Source organism: Phoxinus phoxinus (genome assembly GCF_949152265.1).
Source record: "Phoxinus phoxinus genome assembly, chromosome: 13".
NCBI classification, from domain to species: Eukaryota; Metazoa; Chordata; class Actinopteri; order Cypriniformes; family Leuciscidae; genus Phoxinus; species Phoxinus phoxinus.
The window spans coordinates 15,505,059-15,527,946 of record NC_136888.1 but is presented as its reverse complement, the minus strand read 5'-3'; the positions used below and the strand labels follow the sequence as shown (position 1 = coordinate 15,527,946).

Below are 22,888 nucleotides of genomic sequence, written 5' to 3'. Positions count from 1 at the left end.
ACATTGCTGTGTCGGACTGAGGAGGATATATGTTTGTGCAAAATATGCATCATTGCCATCGGAGGATTAGCTTTGTAAGCTGCATATTCAAGCGCACACAGAAAATCACAAGAATATGATTTTCTCTCTCCGTGTGTGCGTGCATGTCTATCTGTCTGACTGTCAGTTTAGATTATACATTAAATATTTTAAATACACTATTTCCAAGTCACTAATCAAATAAGATTTCTAATATGACTGTTTGCACACGCAGTCAAATCTTCTTGCTTCCATTAAAGCACAAGATCCTTGGATCCTCTCAAATCATGCTGGAGAACATCATTAGGTTTTACACACATTTTGGGAGTTCACGAAGCTTGAGTGCTGCTGTCATTGAAGTAAAAGATAGACGAACCAAAACACATTCTGACAATTTTAAAATGTCACAAAATGACCCTATAGTCGCAGTGTTCATATCACAAATATCAAGTGTGCAGATATTAAGAGTTTGGCAAAATACAAAATGTCATGCAAAACACAGGTTCACATAATGCTTCCAGGGTCTTCTGTTCCTGAATGCACAGCGCCCTCTAGAGACATGTGAGGTGCGTGTGTGTATTTGTGTGGGCTGTGCATATGTGAGATCACTGGGGTGATTCTGAGCTGCAGGAGGAGAGAACGAGAGCCTGTGGTCAAATCCGCTGTCTGTGCTGGTCGGCGTGACACAGACAGCATGATGTACCAATGCTGTATTGTCCGAAGACAATGCCACAGTTCTCCCGAACATTCCCTTGCACCAAGCAAGTGGAGCAAAATGTCGGTCACCGAACAGTATGGTTCTTGTAAAGACTTCCTCTCTTTTGTTTGTGAAAGAAAAAGACTTTGTAGAGGTGGAAAACTACCATAATGTGATCAAGTCTACTTTATGGCCTTCAGTTCCATTCTAACATTTTTACAACTTGTTTTAACGTATAACTTATGTGAATGTACTAAATGGGGGCCTAAATAAAACTGGATAATTGGTTGCTTAAAACTGCTCGGATGGAAACAGGATAATGGTGAACTATTCACCAGCTTAGGGTAGCCTAATGTGAATGATTTTTTGTGAATGACTATTGAAGAAACATTAGAGACATTTTTACAAATGTGGTCTGAGTAAATCTTGACAGAACCTTTTTTTGGGTGAACTATGAATTTAAGTTTCTGGCATGGATCAGCATCACATTAGATGATCGATACCATGTGATCTTACTCTTACATAGCCTCCAACCTAAGTAGAAGGATAAAAAAATCTATATAAAGATGGTGATAGAAAACAACAAACACACAAGGAATCCGGATCAGACATCAGAACTAAATGAGTTTAGTGTTGACATATACCACATTTGCAGATTATTTTTACAATGCGTATATGGAAAAAACTGTCTAAGGAAACGGGAAACAAACTCTTACCAGATTTAACATGTAATTTACTTTACAGGGCATAAAGGTGCATACCAGGTTTAATGGTCCTTGTCTGAAAACCTGACGAATTTCATAAAAGTGCTAATGTTAGTTGATGAGGGGAAAAAATGGCAACTGCATAAAATAATGCGTGAAATAATCTGTAAAGGACTTTTTTTTTTTTTTTTTTTTACTGGGATGCTTTTAAAATTTAGCATTTTAAGTCAGAAAATAAGAAGAGTCTATATAGCGTTAAGAAGTAGTTCACTCCAAAATGAAAATCCTGTCTCATTTCTTCCTCACATTCCCTATTGACTTTCATTGTATGGACATTCAGAATAGCTTCTTTACATTAGTAAAACTAATTTGTTAACTAAAACCAAACAGAACCTTATTGTAAAGTGTTATGACTCAGGCTTACCATGCTTTTGGGAATCTCACCCCTGTTTATTTACTGGGTGCTTCTCAATTCTCATTTGAAAAGCTTTCATTCGATTCCTCTGTCCTCGTTTCCTTTCCTCGCATCTCAGCTCCACCCCCTGTAGGATGCGAGGGAATGACGGAAGGAAAGAAAAGGAGGACAGAGGAATCGAATGAAAGCTTTTTTATACATTGGAATTCTTGATCACTCGAGCGTCACTTCATAGCGTCATCAGCAGCGCTCAAAGGATCAGTTTGGTTATTTAAAGATACACTGCAATTTTTTAAGTAGATTTTTTTGCAAAAAAACACTGTTCTTTCAAAATTATATGTGCTCATTCATGTGTAATTACTTCCACCAACTAATCAAGTATTCTCATAAGCGTAGAATTCTGCCATTCAGAATACATACGAGCGAGTCACTCGAATGGCGGCAGCCCTGTTGCGCCTCCATCTTGAAAATACATTAGCCAAAGAGGGACATAGCTGGAAATTCAAGCTTCGCCTTTCGCGCATTTACACTCAGCGGCACCGTGACGAATGAGAGGGGGAGATTACTCGCGACTGCCAGCATTGCCTTACACTATTAATCTCATACAGAATAACGATAGCACTAATACTTTACTAAGATTAACTTGCATTCGTTGGGGAACCCGATAGCTGATGTTAGCAATGAAATGGTACCAAAATAACGAAAACGTAAAACTATTATTCGTTTAACCTACATGTTAACTGACAACTAAATGCAATTTGTGATAGTTTTCTAAAGTAACCTCATCACTTGAAGGAACACTCATGGAGGAAGTCGAACCGGAAGCCATGTTAATCTTGGAATAATACCTGTATCCTCGCTCATAACTCTTTCTGGAAGCCTCCTCGTAGTGCAATTAGATAATTGAGATGTCCTTCAAGATGGCTGAGCTCGACTGCTTTCCGGGTCATAGGATGGAGGACGGAGGAGCGAGGAGGGATATTGAGAAGCACCCACGGTCTCTATTAAGCCCCTCCTTCCGAAAAGCACAATGTGCTCTCTGATTGGTCGGCTGGACCAGTGTGTTGTGATTGGTCACCCGCTTCAAGAGTGTGACAGAAATGTCATGCCCCTTACCAACCGTGAGCTTCAACCATAGACTTCAACACACTAGGCTAGTTTGAGATTAGCTAAATCTGCGCAGAACCAATCACGGTGATCACCGCGAGATGCATGCCGGTTAGAAATGTGTCCGAGTGTGGTCCGACTTAGGCTGCGTTCCAGTCCAAAATTGTCATGCCCTTCACTCGCAAACTTCCCTCCGTCTCGTTCACTCAGATGTACGTCATTGCTTGCGTTGCATGAGTGCCCACTACTGGCGGAACCTTTGTAAAAGGCTGAAGCCCTTGATCACTTTGAATCCACTATGGAGTTGATTTTTTTATTTTATTTTTTCCCTTACGGAATTGTTTAATGCAGCATTCTATATGTATACTATGTATTTACTATATGAATAAGAGTGTTTGAGTTGTTTAAAAAAAAAAAAAAAAATCATTGAGTTGTTTGTGGTGGGGTAAATTAAAGCAATATGCGTTGATGTCACAATCGTGTCGCATTGTGGAATATGGGTTATTTGATTGTTGTCATATTTATAAAAATATATACAAAATATGTCTGTAATTAAAGTAAAAATGATTGATAAACACGTCTTTGGTATGTAATTAAATAACAAGTACTTTGGTGTCTTCTTCATTATATTTATTTTCATATAAAAGCAGTGTTGGTCAAGTTACTTAAAAAAAGTAATTAGTTATAGTTACTAGTTACTTCTCACAAAAAGTAACTCAGTTAGTAACTGAGTTATATCATTACAAAAGTAACTAATTACCAGGCAAAGTAACTATTGAAAAAAAACTTAAAAAAAGAAAGAAAAATTTAAATATGTGAAATATCTTGGATACCCCCAATATTAAATATGTTAAATGAATGAAATGGACACTAGAACACATATTATTATAAAACATTGATGGTTTAGAACTTTTAATATTTATTGCACAGACCACAACTGGCCAACAAATCCAAAAATAAATTACCGGTATGCTTCTTAAGAAATGTACCAAAAATAAGTAATAAAAAATATACATACACATACACTCTTTGTAGTGCAAATTAAAATGATAAAACTTACAACTGGTACTAGCCTACTTGAAGTATTTTCTTCCTCACAAATGTAAACAGTTTAACTAAAAGTGTTCTCAATATAATATTGAACAATGTACCAACATAAATAATAATAATAATAAAATCTAATATTTTGGGGGTTTATTTGTATAACCTACAGAGAACGTCATCATAATAGGTTTTTTAAGACAAATTCTAGTCGTGTTTGCCGCACGTGTTCACAACCGGTCAAACAAAGTTGTTTTCTTTGAACGTTCCCTGCAGGTTATTTTGGAGTTTTATTTTATAACCATGTAAACTAATTAAAACGTTGCAGATGATAAACTATATTATGCTCGGACATAGGCCTACTCGGTCTCTCTCGCGAACTGTCGAGCGCGCTCTCGGATGGACACACTCCGGTCTCTCTCGCGAACTGTCGAGCGCGCTCTCGGACGGATCACACTCGGTCTCTCTCGCGCGCTGACGACGTTCGCTTCGCTTTTGTCCAGTCCGGCGCCTCGAAACACACACACACACACCAGAGAAAAGAGTTTGCAGTTCCTATGGCGGAGAAAAGAGCCCGATCGGATGAAAACCGCTTCAGTGAACTCAATTAACGGCGCATTTTATTGTCAGTAACGGTAACTGCGTTATTACGGAGGAAACAGTAATTAGTTAGATTACTCGTTACTGAAAAAAATAACGCCGTTAGTAACGCCGTTTATTTATAACGCCGTTATTCCCATCACTGTATAAAAGCAACAGAACTTAAATTACATCCAGTTTATTAGCAACACCGTGCATGAGCGTGAATATCGCGAATCCCGCAATATCCGCCTTTGATCTCACAGGTGTGGTGTCGGATCTACTGCGAGAAGAGAGATCTGTCCGTCTTGCACCCATTTTTTTTACTCCTCCCCTCACAGCAGCCGTCTAGTCTAGCATACATTTCGAGACATATCCAGCTGCAGACCCGCAGCACCACCAGTTTCAGAACCCCAGCGCCAGAACCCCAGCGCCAGAACCGGAAGTTATTTACAATGAGACAAGCATGTAAACGATGACAGAATTTTCATTAATTTGAAGAATGTTAACCCTTTCACACGTAAGTTTAAAATATTCTAATTGACCCCCCAGCGTGAGTTTTTCAAGGCTACCGTTATTTCGAATCTGTCACTTTATGGTTTCCATGGTGACGCGTCACTGCTTGTCACGTGACACAGCGCAACCACAACACAGCGCTGAATGAATGATGATCTGCTTTTATGTAATTTTTCCTTTTTTATTCTAAATATTTATTACTTCAACTTACATATTTGTTGAGTCTCTTTTCTGTCTCTGCTTACTGAAAAAGGTGTATACATTGTATAAGCTACCATTGACTAAACATTGGGGATTAGTCTACAATAACTACAAATTAATTTAATATATATTCCTTCTGGAGATTCCCGAATGTTTTGTTCAAATATTTGACTTGCTGTATCCACATTATAATATAGGATCTACAGATGTACACTACTCTGCATTGTGAAAAGCCAGTGTCAAGGTCCAGCACACTTCTGAATGATTGGTGACAGTTTTCATAATTACTTTAACAATGGTATGTGTCACTTTACAATAGTTTGTGGCATTTTCTCTTATGCTAGTTTACAATTATTTGAAATACCTGATTGGTAAGTGTCAATTTGTGGTGCACAAACAACATACTCCTGCTTGTAAGTAGTACCACTTTAATAAGAACATTTTACTAAAATAACTAAATAGTTTCTATATTCTTGTATAGTTACAAATGACAGCTTAACTTTCCTATATACAAATAGAAATAAATGTGTTATCATAACAACTGTATTTACAATATGTAGGTAAATACATTGTAAAAATTATTATAAAAAAAGAACCATAGTAAATATAAATACATACAACGGACCACGATATTAAAAATATGGTGAAGCCCAATGTTTCTGTACCTTAATGTATCATTATAACATACGTATTAAGTATGACGTTTCGTGTGTAATAAAAGTATACCGCGTTTTGTGTCTAAGCAAATTACGCTCCAAAACGCGTTACTCGGTTTAGAACGTAAGCTCCGCACCTCACTTCCGGTTCTGGCGCTGGTGTTAGAACGTAAGCTCCGCCCCTTGCTTCCGGTTCTGGCGCTGGGGTTCTGAAACTGGTGGTGCTGCGGGTCTGCAGCTGGATACTATAGTACATTTCAGGCGAGGCAAGGCGTATCTCAAACAAGCCTGCTACTAACCCAAGTCAACCAGACCTTGCCCCCCTTTCTTATGCCTTGGGCGTGAATTATTTAAATGAGGAATATTGTGACGTATACGTTCTAGAAATCTTAAATCAAGGCATTTCAGGGAGCTCAGAAACAATACTTATTGGTATAGAGAATAGCCGTGTTTCCACCGCAGGAACTTTTCCCAGGAACTAGGGACTTTAGGGTGGTACTCAGTGTGTTTCCACCGCAGGAACCAGGGTCTAAATGAAGTTCTGGGTAAATGCTTCCCCCCTCAGAAAGTCCCTGCTTGCGAGGTAGTACTTTTTCAAATTTCAGGAACTTTCAGGGGTGAGACTTGGGTGCTGATCATGCTGATTGGTTCATGCCGCATTGCTATTCGAATCAACAATGGCATTTGATTATTATTATTTGAACGGACTATTTGCCTTATCTTCCCCATAGACATAATAAATACATAGACTCCCTATTGGCCGCTTTGGAACGTTGCTGCAATACGTCAACGAGTCCGCCATATTGCTGCGGGCAAGACAAACAAATGCGCTGTAATGCCTTGTAAATACCCGGTAATTACTTGTGCTGTAAACAAATGCAAGTAAACGGGTGAGCTGCGTTTTTTCTGGATAAAAACAAGAATAACGTTTACATTTATCAACTGATTTCAGTGGTTTGTAGGTGGTGTACAAAAAGTTCCATCTCTAGTTATTTAAAATCTCAATAGTTAGACTTATAAATGTTTTTTAGCTTTTTTTATAAGGAATTGTCTAAGCTCAGGCTTGTCATGTATTTGGCTTTTTATTCTTGGATAAGAATTGTGAAGACCCCCATACTACAGCTAACTATAGCGATATCGCTAGCTATTTTAGTCTGACTGACTAATGCTCAAACAGCAACATTACACTAAAGTTGAACATGTAAAAAAAAAGCATTTAAGTACACATAAAATGCTCTGACATAAAAGTTTAGCATATAATGCTCCATCATGTGAAGAGAAAATCTGAATGTAAACAGCTAGAAGCCGAATCCTGCTGTGTTGTAGAGAGACGAAATAAGAAACATTTTATACATCAGTAATGGACTATGGAGACAAAATGAGAGTGATGAGAGAAAAAGCGTGCAGGAGAGGAATCTAGTCAGAAAAATAAGCACATTTAAGTTGGTTTGACAAGAGAATCGGGCCAACATAAATATTAGGTTTCAGTAACTGAGCTTTTGCTGCGAACGAGGAGTTTGGTCTATGTTACTATGGAGATGCACCAGCAAAACAAAATAACATTCGCGAATGTGTGAATAACTGTTTTCCCCTCCTCTTATCATGAAAAACAAGAGATGCTTTCGGGGAGACGTACTGCGAACAAACGGCTGGAAATACAGACTCCATCCCGGGGCGGCTGTCAGAACATTGAAATGTTTTGTCGGAGTAATGAGCCGTGTTGGTCTCACTCCTGCAATAAACTCAGCTTAACCAAAAGATGAACCCACCTGAGATCCTTCATTCTGGAAAAGCATTTGCAATCTGCAGTAAATCTTTTTAGAAACAGCATCATAATTAGCCGTTTGTGTTCATGATGTGAGAATGTAAGGTGACTCAGTGGCTTTAGATGTTCCCAACACAACATATGATGGAAAATATGGCATGCCAGACTGAAGTATTTCATTGCGTATTGTAAATCTGCTCGGGTAATTTCTGTCAACTTAACCAGCAGGGCTTTTCCCCCTCCGTCATAAAATCATGGCTGAACGAGAACTCTCTAAAAATCTAATTTTCTAAATAAAGCATTAAAGGGAAAACATTTAAATCATTAACTCAGATATTTTTGAGGAACGTTTTTGAGTGATTTACTCGAGTATATTTAACTAGCTGTAATATATTTCAGCCTAACACCTGTTTCTGACAGCCTAACTATTCTTGTAAACACTGGATATCTTTCATTTAAGTGGAGTGAAGAGGTGCACCGCAACTTGACATCTTAAATTTCCTGCCTCAAAACCCCAACGCAAATTAAAACCAAATCTGTTTGGCCTCATGAAAGATTATTCATCTTGCACCTCAGAAACCATCCCTGCTAAATATAGTTTAGTCTAAGCTCAGCTTCTGAGATGGAATGGCTGTCAAGTTTGGGAATGAATCTGGATTATTTAATGAGTCTGTAAATTAAATTTAATAGCAACCCAACCAAGTCATCAAAGAGCTTCTGGAAGCTGGCCCTCCCAAGATTTATAGTCTATATGGTCTATTAAATTTATCCGCATAAAATTCAGCATCTGTGAGCCCAGCTTTTATCAGACGAGCACGATGATTTTTTTATTTTTATTTATTTATGACTATTTCAACTTGATTCCTAATAAACTGATGAAGAAAAAAATGCATATAGACATCTGTGCAGCATCTTAATTCAAGGTCAGAAAGATGTATTGCATGAGAAGAATGGAGAAAGAAGGTTTTGAACACATCTTGTCCAATTGCTGTGTCTTTAATCAGTCAAATGGCGGGAATAAAACAGACTTGGCATTAAACATATAGGAAACAAAGCACACGTAGCAAACTGCCGATCAACATTCTTAATAGTTCCTATCAAAATATATGCAAAATACATTCAAAGTTATTTTTCAGTTTCATCTGTTAGGCTTTCGCAGCATCAGAAAGAATAAAATGCATGAAGACATGAAAGCATGCCCATGAAACATTTTTAACTTTATTTTAACAGCATACCTATGTCCCCTTTAAAGTTATGCATTATAAACAAGCTGTTATATTAAAAAAAGTGTGCTAAAACACAATAGATATGTTAATTTTTATAGTAATAAGTTAATATTTTTATAGTAAATCGATCATATACAGGTCAAGAATGATTTTGAGCATTAAAGCAGACTTCGAGCAGACTATGTTAAAAAAAAAAAAAAAATATATATATATATATATATGTTAAATATATATATATATATATATATATATATATATATATATATATATATATATATATATATATATATATTGTATACAATACATGTACAATACATGTGTATTGTATACACATATTGTATATATATTGTATACACAAACATGTGTTAACCTAATAACATTGAGATAAAATTAAAATCTGTAAATTATATAAAATTAGTTAAAGTGAACTCACTCTATGGTCACTTCAAAATACAGCACCCGTGACGTTTACGGGGCAAAGAAGAACATATGGTTTGGAAAGGGGCACTTGTTGTTAGTATGACAAAAAGTTACATTTTTAGGCTGGTCCGCCGTAGGGGTCTAACAGCGCTCATCATTGTTAAAATGATTTAGATGGCCAATCAAATCAAAGAACGCAAGTTTTAGTGTTCACAGAACCAAAACATGAATTCCAGTGTAATGCTTCAGTTTTAAGGGTGAAAGAGTGTGAGGTACGCTATAGAATAGCTACTCTGCTATTTTAAACGTGTTAAACGTGAACAGCGTCAGAGACTGACACGGAAGAGAAGAAATTGTTGAATAAAGTCGTTATTTTGGGGGGTTTTGCACATAAAAAGTATTCTCATCGTTTCATAACATTAAGGTTGAACCACTGTAGTCACAGACTATTTTAACAATGTCTTTACTACCTTTCTGGGCCTTGAAAGTGGTCATTGCGTTACGGTCTATGGGGGATCTAAAAGCTCTTGGATTTCATCCAAAATATCCTTCTGAAGATGAACGAAGGTATTATAGGTTTGGAACGACATGAGGGTGAGTAATTAATGACAGAAATTTCATTTTTGTGTGAACTAACCCTTTAAACGCTGGTTACTATCAAAGATATTTGGATGTTTAGTTTGAACTCTAACTCTAATAAGACTTAGATAAAAGCGATATTTTGTCTTGTCCATGTGCTTTATCAGTGACTGAGTTCATCTCCAAAAGCTTCTAAGATACTTACCGAGTCACAGAGGGGGCAAATGAATATAAGACATAATATTATGTTGATAACAGCATAAGAACTGTTAGGGTGGATTACTCTGACAGTAAAGACGGATACTGTATGTGGATAAAAGCGGGAAATTAACTCATACACAAGTGATGTGTCAGATAATTTACAGGTGAATACAAAAACCTGGATGCTTGTGTCCTCACTGACAATGAAAAGATGATGAGTCAGTCATTAAATATAAAATTGCTTTGTCATCATAACCAAAGGACAATTTTGACCTGCTGCTGGTAGAATGCAATGCAGTCAAATGCTTATGATACGATTGTCAGAGATTTCTTAAAGGAATAGTTTCCCCAAAAAAATAAAATTGTGTCCATTTAATCAACCTCAACCCCTTTATGACTTATTTTCCCTGTGCAACCCAGGCAACAACAGTGTTGGCCCAGATCCGGCCCACATCTGGTACACGTGGATTCCACACGTACCAGATGTGAGCCGGATTTGCGCCGATACTGTGTTGCTGTCTGGGAATACAAAAGAAGAATACAGAGGAAAGTCATACAGGTTTAGAGCAACATAAGGCGGTGCATTGTAAATTATGACAGAATTTTACTTTTGCAGTGAACTATCCCTTTAAGAACTAATTATCTTTCAGGAATTTTCCTTTTTCCCCCTCATCAGATTTATACATGCAGGGGAAAAAGTGCATTACATATGAATAAAATATTTGGCATCCCTCGGGTTGGGCTGAGCTGATTTACTGAATATATTGATATTAGGCCTAAGATCATTTTTCCGAGAGAGCGTTCAGATCGCATCCAAACCAAATAGTCCACTGTCGAAGTATGAACATAAAGAGCTTATCTTTGAACTGCAGACACATACATTTGCTTGCATGTGTCGACATTTCATTTGAATTTATACTGGCCGACTTGGCAAACGTTCGCTTTTCTAAGGCGTCATGTTTTGACCTTATCTGAATAAATGGGACCAGGTCCCCCCCACCCCCCTCTCGGTCCGGCGTCCTTGTTATGCCCTATAAATGAGAACACTTCTTCACACGCTGCTTAGAATTCTGTTCAGTACCTGTTTACCAAAGGCATTCCTTAGAAGGCACACCATGGGACTCTTTCCTGGAGTGGGGCTTGTGTTTGGTGCTGTTGTGTGGCTCTCTTTTCCGAAGCCACCATCTTTAACGTTGGCAACCTCCCTGCTCCATCGTGCAGCATAGTGGTTTCCAAGGTTGAGACAGTCTGTGAATAACGTCTTAGCGGTCCAAATGGACTAGTTCCGCTCGGATAAGCGATGCCCGACCACAACAAGGGGTTCTGTTTCATGGTGCTTCCCAGGGACATGCTCTCCCTGAGCCTTTGCTATTTAGTTATTGGCAACCTTGAAGAAGCAGAAGTTCAGCCAGAGACCTCTGCGTCACATGGTTTGATTGTGTTGCACATGTTCAGACTCATCACTATGCATTTCTGCAGACATATATAGTTAATAGTGGGGAAAAAAACACATGTACTCCTTGACCCCTTACAGCTGGTGCATTTCCCTTTTTTATCATCATGCACTCGAAACATTTTCACCATCTGGAGTTCTCCACCCAACTTTTCCCCTCTCTTTTCAATCCAATCACCCCTCATTGAAATTTTCCAGAATCAAACACAAAAAAACAGGGGGAGAGAAATCGTAGTCAGCAGCAGTTCAGCTTTATTTTGACTTGCCTTTTTCCTCATTAAAAGGAAGAGGACGGTTGTGGTACATGAGAACAGTTCTGTGAAAGAAAACTCAAAGCCTTCATACTAGTGATTCAGATTCAGAATGATTGTTTCAGCATGTTAGCAGTCGTGCCCATTTGGATCAGGACGGAGAGGTGTGGTCTCTCATCCAACCACAGACAGGACACAGGACCATTTCATCTGTGATTTTCATGTGCACACCAGCGCCGTATTGACCCAAATGAGCGACTGCGTATCCATCAGAGCATTAAAACATTTCTCTAACATTCAGGAGTAAATAAACTTTTCATCAGCTTTCCTGTACACTGCAGTGAAGGGCAAGTGTCCGAACTACACCCAGTGGCTGAGGCTGCCGGGAACATTTTCCCTTCATTTTTTTGTCCCGGTTTATCAAGAGCGGTGAGATTGCTGTGATTGTTAAGTACAATACAGAGCGAATGATTAGTAATTTTTGTAATGGGATGCTGAGAATGCTTTTATTAATGGTGCAAACTAACTGAACAGTGTATCAGGGATGTGAAAGCTGATGGCACATGGAATATGGAAAATGAACGATTGTCAGTTTAAGAGAGGACGGGAAAGCATTACAGGCGCATAAACAGGCCACATATTAAAATAAACATTGAATGTCAATAAAAAATAAATTATTCTCTTTTCATAAAAAAGCTGGGTACTTGTGCTTTCTCTTCTGTTCAGCAATTTGGTTTTCTTTTGTAAGCAATATATGTCGAACAAAAATATTGCACACTTTTTAACTCTACATTAATCGCAAAGGAACAAGTTATTAATAGTGCATCTACAAATTGTTTTGCTGGCAACAAAATAATCTCAGAATTGAAGTGCAAACCACATGGTCAGTATTTAGTGTCTATGTTCATTTAATTTTTTTTTTTTAAAGTGGTTAGGAATGTAGGACACCTGCTGATCATTTTAGACAATTCAGGAAAAAAACTTGGAGCCCAGCCCAAGTGTTTCCACCGGAGCCACAGTTCCAAAAGCACCTTACCCTCGCTTTCTCTCGGTCATACAAAAATAAAAATATTTTACCATTCACAGAAAAGGCTATTTGACCTCTTTTTCCAAGAAATTATCGCTTGCCATAGCTCTTCTCTAGCCAGTGCAGAACATCTTTAAGGTTGTAGAAAAATGGACCCTTACCCCCAAGGTAAGCGATTTTATTCTTCTGTACGATGCAAACCCGCTCGTAGGACACACCGTAGGCTACGTTGGCGTTGTTGTCCATGCAATCGGCCACCCATTGACACTGAGGCGGCAAGGAGAAATGCTCCAGAAGTTTCCGGGCAGCAAACATCCTCTCCTCCAGATTACGGTGTTTCCTCACTTCAAACGAAAAGGGCTCCATGGGAGGAGCCGCCCAGCCGTCTGAGGGGTGAGCCTCATCTATGTAGACAAGTAGGAAGTCTGCCACATCCGAAAATTCCTCAACCATCCGCCGGAAAACCGGCAGCTGGTTTATAAATGGGGGTCAAGTGGCCGAGCCGAAGTTGACCACTAGCGGGCGGTCAGGAGACTCAAAGTCCAGCAAGTGGCACTCGTTGTGGGTTTTACCGCTGATGCTCCAGCGTCTGTTGATGCCGGGGACCTTCACCACCTTGGAGTTTGGAGCAGCCCCACCTAGCTTCACCTGAACAAGACCACATGTTAATATGTTAGAGGGTATCAGAATCAGAACTGTTCCTTATGGCCATCCAAAGGATGAGTTATGCATGTATGGTTGGAGTTATGTATGTACTATTTTGCTTTAGCTGTGTTGTATTGGCCTCTGTATGGAAACTCAAGTTATGTCACCAGGTTTGAGATCTCACATTCACAGTTGCATAAGTACAAAAACACAAATTCTTGGGGGCTTTGTCACTGTCACCATCAACGTTTAAGCATCTTGTAGAAAATGTAGAGCACATGATTTCTCTGAGCTCACAAAAGAAGTAAGTTTGTAGTAAGATGCTTATGATAATGTCATTCTGTGACTTTATAAGGGCATATGAACTTTGGCACTACATTACTAAACAGCTGGAAACAGAAACATAAGTTATCCTATCACTGTGCCAAAAAAATCTTATAGTCTTTGGCATGTTATTTTGCCACTAAATGATTTCCTCATGAAGACTTTGTAACCAAACAGTTCCAAACATGGTTGAGGACAATGAATACACATTAAGCATAGTGTATTTTACCCCACTAGGTGATTTTTGATTGATTTTTTTGTTAAAAAGTAACAGGAATGGGAATCCAGACATTTAATGAATTAAGGGCATTGACTCTAAAGGTCACTGACTGTCTGGAGGGCAAAGTTCATACACCTTTATAAGGATTAGAATTACACTGAATGTCAAGAGAAAAAAAACTATTTGGCAGATTTTGAGGATGTACACCTTGTAAAAATGTGTTTAACATAAAAACATATTTTCATTAATTTAAGTATAATTTCTGTCTTTTGCATTAAATTTGATAAATTTTCACTTGATTTTCTTTTCTTTGCGTGGAATTAAAGTGGTCGAAAAGTATTCACTTCAGCTTGTAACTTTGATTTTACTTATTTTTAAAGCAGCAATTAGTTTATACATTTATGCCACAATGTTATTGCATGAAAATATAACTAATTAAAATAACAACTGTAATTATTACACAAAATGTACATTGACCTTATTGTACAACATTTTCATCAACAAAAAAAAAATGTTTGTGTTCATTTGTAGTCGCATACTTTAAGTAAACATACTGTAACGTGGACACTAAATTCTAACCAGACATATACTTCATCTCAACATAGGCAAATAAATCCCAAAGCACTCTGAACTTGTGTGATTCAAACTCCACAGTGAACAGACCCAGCCTTGTGCTGTCAGCTTACCTGTTTGTAGGCATCCAGCAGAAAGCTGTTCCATATGGAGCGCACGCCAGCTGTGGTTAACATGCGCTGCCACTCACCCGTGGAGCCCGAGCAGCTCAGGAGTGACACCACACGCTTAACCAGCACTATCGAGTCATACAGCACGAAAAACAGGCAGTTAACCCGGCAATATCTGCAAAGTTACCAGGAGGTCCACACTAAGCATGCCCATTTCGCGCTGATATATAACAGGTGGCTAACGCGCACTTTTGCTTATTTAAGTTCACCTTTCCGACTCATCCTGGTCAGATATCATCTCTTCTTCCGTCCCCCTCCTAGGAAACTTTCATTCACCTAAAGAAAGCAGAGTCGACTTGAGGATGTGGGGGATTGCGCGCGGTGAGCCCGAATCTGCGTCTCTCCAAGCATCAGGCGTCTTTACGCACAGAAGAGCGCTAGTGCCAAACGTCCCCCTCCTTTCTGCTTTACAGTTAACCAAAGGCTACCCGTTGGGCAGGTTCCTGAATCGCTCTGCGTCTTTTTATACCCTAAATCATTCCGGGCTCTGAAATAAAGCCCGCGGGGCTGGTGGGAGCGTGACGTCATAACAAGGGCTTTCTCTCCGATGAAAACGATGAAAACAGATTCGGTGCTTTTAAACGTCAGTTACTGGTTACAAAACGAGATTACGTGTCCCTGCATAAAGATACGTTTGCATGGATTTGCATGAAATTTATTAATGTGAATTATAGGGTTGTTGTGATATAACGACGTTTATTGAACACTGTCAGTTGGTGATGATAGATAGATAGATAGATAGATAGATAGATAGATAGATAGATAGATAGATAGATAGATAGATAGATAGATAGATAGATAGATAGATAGATAGATAGATAGATAGATAGATAGATAGATAGATAGATAGATAGATAGATAGATAGATAGATAGATAGATAGATAGATAGATAGATAGATAGATAGATAGATAGATAGATAGATAGATAGATAGATAGATAGATAGATAGATAGATAGATAGATAGATAGATAGATAGATAGATAGATAGATAGATAGATAGATAGATAGATAGATAGATAGATAGATAGATAGATAGATAGATAGATAGATAGATAGATAGATAGATAGATAGATAGATAGATAGATAGATAGATAGATAGATAGATAGATAGATAGATAGATAGATAGATAGATAGATAGATAGATAGATAGATAGATAGATAGATAGATAGATAGACAGACAGACAGACAGACAGACAGACAGACAGACAGACAGACAGACAGACAGACAGACAGACAGACAGACAGACAGACAGACAGACAGACAGACAGACAGACAGACAGACAGACAGACAGACAGACAGACAGACAGACAGACAGACAGACAGACAGACAGACAGACAGACAGACAGACAGACAGACAGACAGACAGACAGACAGACAGACAGACAGACAGACAGACAGACAGACAGACAGACAGACAGACAGACAGACAGACAGACAGACAGACAGACAGACAGACAGACAGACAGACAGACAGACAGATAGATAGATAGATAGATAGATAGATAGATAGATAGATAGATAGATAGATAGATAGATAGATAGATAGATAGATAGATAGATGCAGGCAGACAGACAGACAGACAGAAGCCCCACATTAAAAGCCAGACCTGTCAGGACAAGGCAGAATATGTATTTGTTTATAATGATTAGATCATTTTGATGCTGCAGATAAGTGGATGCTTATCGTTGTTGCGGTCTGGAACAACATAACTGTGAGCTCTGACGCACAACACTTAACGCAATACTTTCTCACCCAGTGAAAGGAGTCAAGGGCTGCGGCCTCTCCCACAGATATTTCTCCATTGTGATTGACAACGTGAAGTCGTCCTCAACAGTGTTTGCTCTTGTTTATCACCAAGGTTCCCGATTCCCTGCCAAACTGCTTCTACCGCTCAAGTCAGACAGATTCTTTACGTCTAATGACCAAGTTCATCTGGAGGCAGCGATCAAAGCTCTTGAATCTCAGGGTCATCACCCTCACCGTGAATCCAGATATGCGACGAAACGATTACGGCAGCACCGTCTCGTATCCCATTGACCCAGAAATTTCATCCAAGCCAATTAAGGTCAGCAACACAAGGATTCCTTTGTCCATTGGTCATTTGCATCTCAAACACACATATCAATCTCTACTTATGTACACAGTGTTTACATGAGAGGCTGCATATAGTCCTTTTCACCTTAGATCTTTGTCCAAAAGAAAACATGGAGGATAGCAGGGGATGGGGAAATTATGAAAATATGTTTATCTTATACATCAGCGATTCCCAGATGAATGGTTCTGTAACAATAGCAGGATTGATGAATATTGCACTCCCTCCAGTCTACTTTCATGACCAGCTCTTGGCGGGTTGCTCTGACTTGACATTAACCTTAAAGTCTTGCGACGGGTCGCCAGGTTCGTCTCCCTCGCTTGTGTTTGGGTGTTCGGTCTATAGTGTTTGCTACTATAGTTCAAGAGCTTTCTAACTTTCCAGAGCCGTCCGGGAGAGAGCCAGCAAAGTGTCGTAATTATGCTTTTCAGCTCAGCCTAATTCATGTGATACGATGGATTGTTGTTTTTGGAAATTAAGTCCTCTAAGAACTTCAGGCAACAGGACATTACAAAAATATGCAGAGCCATAAAGTCTATAATATGCTATGCAGTTTATGTTTACAGGGACATAAATATGTATATTGGCAAAAGTTGCCAGGAGATCCTTGCCAAGAGCAGAATAATCATTCACTTTTTGAAGATTATTTTGAGACGGCGCTTTTTATTTATTCTGCAAATCAATTATTTCCTACTTAAGCTGTGTTTGTAAAGCTTTTGTAATTGCTATGATGTTTCAGATCATTTTGGATAGAAAACATTTTACTTTTCACACCATAAACTAGATGCTTCCTTGTAATATCTTTCATGCCAACAATTTTTTGGCTTTAGGGTCCCTTAGCGATAGACAATATTCTCACAATATCCTGCATCACTGAACTCATAACCCTTCATGTTCAACTTGTCAGCTGTTATGACAAGAACGTTCGCAAAAGGTAAACTGCATTTATGAAAATACTACATCAGAATTCCTACTGATAACGCCAGTGCCAAAGAGAACTTGATCCAAATGCGTTAATAATCGCTAGATAAGGCTCATTTAACATGCGATGAATGATGAGATATGGATATGTAATATTAAACCTGACCATTACTTCACTGAAGGTGTGGCTGCATACTTTACGATTGGCAAAAACGCAACAATCTCCAGAATATCCCGACACAGAGCTCGGTTTATCAGCCATCACATAAAGCAAACCCCAGGAATGTCAGAGAGATAATTAGCATTCAAAACTATTGTGAATCAATAGCAGATTGTAAATGTTATAGAAAAAAAAAACTATAAAAGACTCCTTTAGTTGATGGCAGCAGTAAAAGCCACACATGCTATGATCTCAGCTGCACGGCACTACATCCATTTTAGTCATTCAGTGAGTCAAGGTGGATTTTGTGTTTGCGTTATTGTTGTAGCTTGGAATTGTAAACTGCCTCATCTGATTCATATGTTCCCCACAAATATTTACTCCCATCTGTGCACTGTGTACAAGCAGGAATTAAGCCAACAGACAATGAGCCTTAGAATGCAAACTTGGCTTGCGACGTCGCTATCCACAACAACGTATAACAGGATTGTAGCCAAAAATTCAATTACTACCTCTGCATTGAGTGTAAACGGGGAGCCGGTGGCCCGTTCTGAATGCACTCTCTGTGCACCAAGTCAACCTGTCTTTCTTGGACTTATAAGAGGTTTAAGCTGTCTCATAAAGTGCATCCAGACTGTGTGCTACTTGGCTCAGAGTGCTGTAGACGTAAGGATAGTTTACTGTGGGCATTACAGCAAACTTTCCAATCATTTTAAGATTGTTTTGTTGGTTTTTCGCCCCGGGCAACCACTCAAATCAACTTAATCAACAGTTGAGTCTAGATACATGCATAAAATAGAGTCCAAACATCTGAGAACACTAATGAAAATGCTCCTTTTTTCCCCCCCCTTTTTTTTTTTTTTTTTACAAATTAAATAAACGGAGCATTTCCAATGGGAATGCCCTAATTATGAGCATCACTTTTCATTCAAAAAAAAGTTGAGTAGAAAAAATAACATTTTAGAATGTCAAAAAACGTAGATTGTATTACATCTAGAACATTTGTTTGGCTATTATTTTAAACCATGTTTGTGGTTGAACTTAAATTCACCCGTTTTCATTCGGATACACAAAACAGGATTAGCAGTCTCTCTCTCACACCACAAAATCGGAGAGTGAGCACATACTTATATAACAGCTCAAACAGTAGGGGCCTGCAGACTGGGCTTATGTTTTGACTGAAAATGTAATGCAGAACTGTCAAGTGGGTCAGCAACGGGTTTCACTGCCAGGAATCAGATGCATGTGCAGAGATTACATTTAAAGGCTTATGGACTTTCTGCATGCCTGGCCAGCTGTGACAGAAACAGCATTGCATCATCAAACAACCAAACAAATGATGTACATTTTACATTATATATGGGTGGCAACAACCCGAGTAGGATAAATATGATACAGTAACAAAGACATGTTGGACACACAGGTAATATACTAGAACCTGTGAAAACTATACACTGATCAGGCATAACATTATGACCCCCTTCCTTATATTGTGTTGGTCCCCCTTTTGCTGCCAAAACCGCCCTGACCCGTCGAGCAGATCCTTTAAGTCCTGTAAGTTGCGAGGTGGGGTCTCCATGGATGGGACTTGTTTGTTCAGCACATCCCGCAGGCGCTTGATTGGATTGAGATCTGGGGAATTTGGAGGCCAAGTCAACACCTTAAACTTGTTGCTCCTCAAACCATTCCTGAACCACGACGCACACGCACCCGACCATCCACGTGATGTTAAAGAAAACGTTATTCATCAGACCATGTAGGCCACCTTCTTCCATTGCTCTGTGGTCAGGTTCTGATGCTCATATGCCAACTGTTGGCTTTAGGCGGTGGACAGGGGTCAGCATGGGCACCCTGACTGGTCTGCGGCTATGTGGCCCCATACGCAACAAACTGCCATGCACTGTTTACTGACAACTTTCTATCAGAACCAGACCAAAGACTTGAGCAATTTGACCAAAAGACTTGACCAGACTTGAGCAATTTGAGCTACAGTGGGCTCGTCTGTTGCCCACACGGGCAATTCGCTCCCCACGTGGATCAATGAGCCTTGGCCACCCATGACCCCTTCCTCCTTGGACCGCTTTTGATATATACTGACCACTGCAGACCGGGAACACCCAACAAGAGCTGCAGTTTTGGAGATGCTCTAACCCAGTCATCTAGCCATCACAGTTTGATGTAAAACTTGTAAAACTCACTCAAATCCTTACGCTCGCTCATTTTTCCTGCTTCTAACACATCAACTTTAAGGACAAAATGTTAATTTGCTTGCCTAATATATCCCACCCACCAACCGTAATGAAGAGATAATCAGTGTTATGCACTTCACCTGTACATGGTCATAATGTTATGTCTGACAGACTATTTAACAAACTGAGAAAATTAGCACCACAAAGAGAACTTTTTCATGAGAAAAACAAATATCCACCAAAATACTTAAAAATAGCCTGGAGATCTTTTAAGCAGTGCAACTTATTTTTCTAAAGTTTCTCATGTAGAATTATTTAGCTCCAAAAACACTAGGCATCAAATACCTCATTGTTTTAACGAAAGTTTACACACAATCCAGCATTCAATAGTCACTTGTTCAGTAAGAAACCAAGACTTTGAAAAAGTACTTTTCCTAACATCACCACCTCTGAATTATGACCTTAAATCCTTAAGACCTTAAATATTAGAGCGATAATCAGCTTTGGTGGTAATCAGTGATTACAGCTCAACACTAACCCCCCCCCCCCCCCCCCCCCCCCCCCCCCCAAAAAAAAAGTGCCAAAAAGTTCAAAGCCCCCAGCACCATTAGGAATTTGTTTGCCAAGCTTGAGAAAAGAAAAATGTGTAGATCTTTCACAGTCAAGTCGAGGAAATAGGCGCTAACATTCATCCTTTTCCTTGAGTGCTAAAATTGTGGACAGTCAAGGACTTTGGCCCGTCACAAGCCAAGTGTGGCTGCATTTTTGCAAATGAGAGACCTCCTGCAAATTTCCTCGAAATGTTGGCGTGGAGTTTCTCTACGCTTATGTGTGTTTTGTATTGTTTGTCTTGAGCGAGCCAATTGTGTTATTTGCTGGACAGTCTGTGTAAACTCTGTGGTCTGAACATGAGGTTAGCAGGAACTCTAAAATGGAGTCTAAATCTTCTTTTTTTCAGAAAGCAATTCAGTTATAATTAGTGAATTTCTGCACTCTGCATTTGATCTTTTATCCTCAAAGGGAGCGACTTTGAAACAAGAAAGATGCTTAAAAAAGAAAAATGATCTTAAACCGGGATAAAGAATTAAGCTCTGATTCCAGTCGTGCAAAAGTTATAAACACACCCGGGAGTTCTGGCAAACCTGAGTCATGGTGTGCAACACTAGATTGTTTCCTCATGGCTCACACCATTATCAAGGGAAAATCCACTGAAAGGATGTTTGGGGATTTTCTTAGAAACAGTTGATAACTTAAACAATATTTTTACAGTTGTACACTTTACCTGTCGTACCGATCAGATTGCTGTTAAAGCTGTTGATTCTTTGCAAGCAGCACCTGTCCATAAGATAGCCGACATATAATATTCATTACAATGAAAGGTCAGTGACGTACAGAAAATTTTAATAAACACACATTTTCTGGCTCCCAAGCACACTTGGCTGATTTTATCTATGGTTTTTCGTACCCCTTCCACATTAGCTGTATTAGTACTTAAGCTAATTGTATCATTATTTCAAATTAAAAAACAACAGGATGGAGGATAATTGGATTAATACTGAAAATCTCCATAATCTCTTTAGCTCTGACGTAACTTAATCAGCAAAATTGACTTTTTTTCTGCTAAAAACTTCTGGATAAGAGATTACTACAATCATTTTACTGCTGTTTGCATGTGTCCTCTCACCCTCACCGAACCATTGTTGAGCTTTAAAAGGACTATTTCACCTGAAAATATAAATTATGCACGTTTGCTCTCTCTCAGGTCATTCCAAACCTGTATGTCTGTGTTCTGTGGGAAAAATCTGAAAATTGTACTGGTTGCTCTTTGTCATGCAATTACCGTACAACGAATGGAGACTGACACTTTCAAGCTTTCAAGCTTTAAAAAAAGACACAAAAGCTCCATAAAAGTATTTAACATGACATAAAAGTCAGAAGATTAGTCACGACGACTGCAATATTCAGTGTCTTCTGAAGCCATACACATTTAAACGATCGGAAATTGGCCATCACTAATTCTCTCATAAACTCTCAAGAATATGGCAAGGAGAGTTAAACTTCATACATCTGAGATACTTTTATGGTACTTTTTCTTTTTTAAGTAATGAAACCTTTTAGTCCCAGTTATAGATTTAAAGATTAAAAAGGTCAGGAGAAAAACAAGATGGTTTCTATAAGCTGTGCAGAAAACATTTCATGCAAAATGTCATTAAATGTACAAACCATGAAACATGGGATTCTTTAAAATGTATACTTGCCCAGCATGTTCCATTCAGCTTTATTGGACAAGGAATCTCTCCAGGTGTAATAAAAGGCAGAGTGATACTGTATGTGTGAGCAAGTCAATGAATGATTGGGATGTATAGAGAAATGAAAGAAAACCAAAGTTATCGCAGCTTTTTGTCCTAATGCATTTTTTTATTTTATTAAAAGAGATTGAATCTTATCCCCATTCCATTATCCCTCATCCCTCATCCCCATCCTGCAGAAACCCAAAATAACAGGACTGAAAGACTACTGCCTGTTGCCTTAACGTCTTTGGACATGAAGTAATTTGAAAGACAGGTGTTGGCCTACCTTAAGGACCCTTGATGATCCCCTGCAGTCTGCTTATCGGGTATATACAGAAGAAGAAAAAAGTGTGAATAAATTACAGAATTTACATTTTTGGGTGAACTATAGCTATAACTGAAATAGTCTAATGTATGCTTGAGTTAAAAATATCTGTA

The 22,888-nt window shown here is 38.8% G+C and overlaps 1 protein-coding gene across 1 annotated transcript; it reads right to left on the bottom strand.

The window, feature by feature from the left end:
• Positions 1-11,807: 11,807 nt before the first annotated feature.
• dio2 (iodothyronine deiodinase 2) lies at positions 11,808-15,088 on the bottom strand. The gene is given in 3 exon segments (XM_079632410.1): positions 11,808-13,504; positions 14,732-14,891; positions 14,893-15,088. Coding segments are annotated over 3 exon segments (768 nt in total). The 5' UTR covers positions 14,943-15,088; the 3' UTR covers positions 11,808-12,946.
• Positions 15,089-22,888: the final 7,800 nt, after the last annotated feature.